The sequence below is a fragment of the Varroa destructor genome, unplaced genomic scaffold, assembly GCF_002443255.2.
Source record: "Varroa destructor unplaced genomic scaffold, Vdes_3.0 BEIS01000001.1, whole genome shotgun sequence".
In the NCBI taxonomy this organism is placed as follows: Eukaryota; Metazoa; Arthropoda; class Arachnida; order Mesostigmata; family Varroidae; genus Varroa; species Varroa destructor.
The window spans coordinates 47,509,569-47,515,501 of record NW_019211454.1 but is presented as its reverse complement, the minus strand read 5'-3'; the positions used below and the strand labels follow the sequence as shown (position 1 = coordinate 47,515,501).

At 37.0% G+C, this 5,933-nt stretch overlaps 1 protein-coding gene across 10 annotated transcripts in view; it reads left to right on the top strand.

Annotated features, from left to right (window-relative positions):
- LOC111242981 (protein lap4-like) overlaps positions 1-5,552 on the top strand; it is an 81,199-nt gene extending 75,647 nt beyond the window's left edge. For 9 of the 10 annotated variants that reach the window (XM_086977643.1, XM_086977644.1, XM_022787969.2 and 6 more), the window contains 2 exons: positions 2,555-2,719; positions 4,885-5,552. In XM_086977643.1, the coding sequence (XP_086833769.1) occupies positions 2,555-2,719; positions 4,885-5,061 (342 nt within the window). In that variant the 3' untranslated portion in view covers positions 5,062-5,552. The remainder of the gene's footprint in view (positions 1-2,554; positions 2,720-4,884) is intronic. The other variant, XR_015319267.1, reaches the window with a different exon arrangement.
- The last annotated feature ends 381 nt before the right edge of the window (positions 5,553-5,933 follow it).

Below are 5,933 nucleotides of genomic sequence, written 5' to 3'. Positions count from 1 at the left end.
CACAATTAACGATAATAACAATAAAATGCGAGAAATAAAATAAAGATTGTTGCCGATAGTAGAGTTGGTTATCATTGGGCGGATTAGACTAAATCTGTTACAAATCTCGGAAAAATATCAGGTATCCTTCGTGATAACGAGTGTCTGGGTATATATCCAACATTTTTTCATTAAGATGTACACAAACTTCTTTGTGTATGCCTCATCCTACGCACGGGCAACATTCGCTGCTCAACGGTATTCCATTATAAAATATACGCGGGGTAATTGAATTGATTATCGCAAAACTGCTATTTCCAAGAGCTAGAAGCATAATTCACGAAAATCGATCGTTCATTTGATATAAGCCTCGATGACCGTTTCAATCCGGGGCGTGAACTTCGCGCAAGTTCTCTTCGAAGCTTTCCTTTGCCTTGTCGATATCTCGAGCACATGAATACACCTGGCCATGTTGTGACATCTGGAAAAAAAATTTACGTTATTCGTTTTACAACGTTTTTACAATTTTTCTCCAAGTGTAATCTAACCATTTTTTCTCCCGTACCAATTCCAATTTTTACACTGTTATTACTATTGACTCATCGTTCGAGAATCTGCTATCATGCCTTCCAGTATTAGGTGTTCTGTTATGTATATAAACAGCAGCCTATGTCGTTACGATTATTTCGTATCGACATGAGGACTTTAGTTACTGAATATTCCTCTTTTATATATATATACAAACGTTTCTCTTTTCACTGTCTCACTATAGCTACAAAACGATTTCTTTTTATGTGTCGTTAAGGCATCTTTTTTGCTGCACTACCTATGGCTGTTTGGTTTGTCATGTAGTTTACCTTTATCGTGCTCCCATGTAACTTTTCACTGTATTGTTGACCCGGGTCAGCAAATCTTAATTTTCATTTGCTGACCCGGAGATTTAGGTTATTCAAAAACGTTACGCGGAACCGATGTTCTCAAGGAATGCGAAAGCCCTTTTTGGAGCTGGTTACATACAATGGCACTCGATATCGAAGCGGAAGACGGGAACATCGTGCTTCTGCAAGTGCTTCAACTGTGCATTTTTTATGTAGAGCCCGTTTTCACAGTAAGATAGATATTTTACAAATAACTATTATTTATTGAAAGAAGTACCTAAAGACGTAACTTGTTTCAGTCTTTGAATAACAGAACTGATGTTCCTATATGCTATTTTCACTAAAAGGTTTTGACGTCACAGAAAAAAAAAATCACAGAAATCATCCGACCTTTTTTCGGTTGATGCATAGGTTGTCACTATCTTTATCTATGGTCTTTTCTCGAAATTATTGTTTGCCAAGTGGGTTGACCTACTAACCCGTTATTCTGGGTTTATACTTTGACATTGTAGGCATAAAAGGCAAAAAAAGCGTAATAATATCGAACAGCAAATCAATACTTGTTGAAAACGATTAATAAAATGGGCTATAAAACTGATTTAAAGAAAAAAAAAACAGTGCGATTTATTGCAAAAACCTGAGGACAGCTTTGGGTATCCTATATCTATTGTGTGTTCACAAGCTTTAAACACTTCTTCCTTCTCGCCTATTATTAATTCTTTTTATGGGGGCTTTCAATCGAATTCGACCCCCTCGATATCGAAATGTTTTTTTATCTTATGAAATGTTAAATGGGAACATTCATTTCTAAATCGTAATTCCAGCTAAAATTTTGCGATCTGGGCAAAACAGACTTGAGCGCTAGTAAGTAAAATGTTCCAGACAGGAATATATATACTGTGATTCTAATTTTTGGTACCTGTAACAATTTGTTCAGAACATGATTTCTACTATAAGATAAAGGCAAATCTCTCGCCTTGCTTTTCGTTCTGTACCAGATTCCGAAAATCACGACGCCATTTCGAATTTCTTCTCTCGTGAGCAAACTGTCGCAGAAATGGCTGAAAGAATTAGTTACTGGGAATTTTAGATTTCGCCGGCTAATATAAAATGTTTATTCAGTAACAGTCCCAATAAGCTTTAGATTTGACCAGTTTACGCGGGCGTTCCTTTTTGATGGGATGCACCCCAGTTGTTAACTCAGCTTCGGGGGAAAATTGTCGAGAACCCTAATACGATATATTTTAGAAGCTTATTGGAGCTCGGTTAGCCGTTACACAAGTGATGCGTTTCTGTGCGGCTGGTAATCTTTTAAGAGGATCGTGCTAGATTAACTAAAAGATAAAGCAAGTAAAAACCTTGCAGCGTGTCTAATTCATTCGGTAAGGAAACGTTTCGAACGTTTTCTTTTACACTGAACAGTCATTTTTAGTACACAGTAGCGTCTATTTATAAAATAAAACGCTTGAATCCTAAAGCCTATGAGTCAACAGTGCATGAAAGCAAATGCTCTATATTGCAATTCTTGCGAGAAAATGTACTCCGTTAACGTTTGGGGCTAAATATGTATGATTCGGTAGTTCCTGATTGTTGACTCTTGTTGTTATTGTTTGCTACTTGTTGACAATTATTATGGTACTCGTACGATGCCGCTGTGTCTCTTTCACGCGACTGGTGGGGTGCGTTCGTTGTAACAGGTACCTCGCTTGAAACTGCGCTGCGTGGCGGCCGGGCCTCGCATGGAGCATGAACGACTTGTCTCCGAAGATGTATCTCGCCACGAAACGCAGGAACTCGGTAGGGACGGCTGCAGTCCAACGTTTCGCACCTTGGAAATCGTTGAGCGAATACTCGAAAAGGAGGTACGAACGTTATAAAATGTTACGCCATCAAATCTATGTATTCTATCAAAGCGTCTAAGATTATATAGACTCAAACAGAGGCGCTCTGCTATATTATTGGATGATACTTTAAGACTCTTCGCACGTGTTATCAAAAAATTAACACTTTGTTAGTTAAATCGCCGCCAAAATATCTCTGAAGCATAATATATTGTACCTATCGAGTAATAATATATAGTAAGACATAATATAGTGCCTACCGAGACAGCGGGGTCTGATAATGTAGAGAATTTTTCTTCTGAAAATTGAATAGCAAAAGGTGGTCATTTTTACCGGAAAATTAAGGAAATTGCAAAAAATATATTGAACATTGAATAATTAGAATGTAAATATGAGAGGACGCATTTTGAATTTCGATAAATGTGCTCGATCTTCTTCTACTTTCTTCAACATATTTCCCTTGTCTTCACTTTCCGCAAAAGATCAGATTCATCCTATCCCTTCACTTTAAACAGGGTGTTTTCAAGTTATTTCTCTAATGTTATGTTATTCGAGTCTGTTTGGCAATGTTTATCGTTCCTTCTAAGTTTTTAGAAATTTTCCTAAGTTTCTTTTTTATTTCGTTCAAATTCTCGTCACTTTCTTGAGTCAGAAAACGAGATAATATTGAGAACGAAATTAGCTAATATAATAAAAACGCAATGCCCTTGTAAAATGCCAGCCCTATCGAATATCTTTTCCTAAAGTTTATTGTGGGAACAGTCTCTATATAACCGACATCGTCAAGACCTGTACCCCGTAGCCAATAAAGACCCAAGTGCGTAGGTATTGGCCCACGATCTAGAAACCAAGGAGCTGAACAGATCTTTAGAAAGGCTAGAAACGTTTGACTCTTAGTTTAAATCTTCGGATGGAAACGTCGTATTGCAAAACTTTTATTTACAGCCAGGTATAGCCTCTCCGCAAACCATGTTAGGCAGTCTGTTATCACGAATTTATTATAATTTGTTTGTACTAAGCCGCATCTATCCGGATATTTATCACACTACGTGCACGCTGTGTATTGAGAACATATCTTTGAATTTCATTGACCTTTACGTTTGTCTGTTTGTTTTTTTTGTATATATTGTATTGGTCATATATATAATATCTGTCGGAGATCCTTTTTACTATGACCACATATTTTCTATCAGCTATTTAGCACATCATCAATCCCTCGTTGGACAACCCCTGGAAAGATATTCGACGGTTGAATCTGCCACGTGGCGATACTGCCCTAGGGCTAACTATTGCGTTAATTAAGACGTTCAAGAGAAATTCTACAAGAAAGCAATATCCTTCTCATAAGTTAATCGTCCCAATTTCTCAAGTTCCTAGAATGACTGACCTATAAATACTTGAAGCTAAAACGGAAAAAGTACTCCAGCGGAGTATAGATAATTCTAGGTAGAGAAATTGCTAGTAAGTCGTTTAGTACAAAGAGATATGTTCAATATACTATGCGCAATAGCCTACGTAAAAGGCGTTTTCCGCTTTTCTAGAAAGAAACGGATTTCGAAGGCTGTAGACCTTGTCGTGCGCTGACGTTTCGATTATGTTTTTGCTCAATCTAAAACGCAAAGGGAAAAATGTACAGAATGTAAAAGAAGGATACAAATATCGTGTTTTTTTTTTTAAATTTGCAATTTTTAGAAAAAAAAAAGCCGTCTAAATGTCTCTTCGAGTTTTGCAACTCTAGGTGGAAATCCCTGATTGAATGTACCCACAATAAGTGTAGCCTTATTTATGTATAATTGTCGATCGATCTGTTTGGCGTGCTTGGGACTATGTATAGCATAAGAGTGACTGATCTACTTCGTTCAGAGATTACAGCTTGAAATGACCAAGTCTTTATCGCTAAGTGCCAATGGCATAAAGTAATATAAAACAGTAATTTCCAGCGTTAGAGGTGAATGGACACCTCAAGCTTCTATCTCTCTTTTTAGGAACGTTAGTTATCTTAACAATAGTCGCTATATTCTGAATTAGATACGACTTGAAGGACGTTCCAAAGGTGATTTTCTATATTTGTCATTTCTGCATCTTGATGAACATATGCCATAAATGAGTAAACCTCCGTATGTCCTGAAAGCAAAGGACCCTATTCGTTGGGCAAACTAACGTGCGCGAACTGATCAATTTTACAGATTGAGACGACGCAGGAGAAAGTGTTTTCCTTTAAGGTAGACATAACTTCAGGAGAAGACGATCTATCACAAGAAGGCGCTGCTCAAGATCAGGCTGGCCAAGGCTATTCTAGATATACCCTTATCAAGAAGCGAAAGCGACGAAGATCTAAGAGGCATAGAAAAAATTTCGACTAGAATTCAGGATTAACAATTTAGGTCACCATCTCTACTTATTTAGGCGTTACTGATTAGGCAAAGTTGCTAGAGACTGGTGGGCTGAGCGACGTACTGTTATATTATTATTATAGTTTTAGTTGTCGAGAATTGACAATATATGCATAGAGGTCATAAGGGATGTACAACCGGATGTTCCTACTACGTTCATCTATTATAATCAAAATATAATGCGAGGTGCAGGCTTGGAAATAGGCCGCTAAATGCCGCTGTTGTGAGATTGCAGCTCTTATTTTTGAGCTACAAAAGCAATGATCGTGCATTTCATAACGATTGATAGCTACATTGTACACCTTTATTATGAGACACTGATATAATGCTTGTCTAGCAAGACACATATTTTATGATACAGGACTACAAGTGGAACATCCTGCCGGTGTATTTTTCTGTGTTTTTCTAACAAAAATAAATCTTCAATGAGAGTATCACGATGCTTTTGAAGAAGAACGTAACACGTCTATATAATTGTATATACTAAACGTGCTATAGTCAGTCAGATGATTGATATCCAGAGCACTCACAATCATCTATTCTAGAAACGAAAAATTGATACATTTGTAAAATACTGTACAATTTTAATCTAGTTTCTATTAGTTTTATTTGAAAAAGAAAACCAGAGAGGCTGAGAACGAGTATTTTGTATTCATTATTCAGTTTTTTTGCATTTGCATCTACATATACAATTGAACTTAATAAATAAATAGCCACACTTTACGTATATTCGATCCCGTTTCCACTGAAGTTAGCAATTGTCTAAATTGATTACTGCCGTTGCTTGCTTGAGCTCCGAGGGTTTCAGACTCATGAACTTCATACCAATCAAGCAGAATACA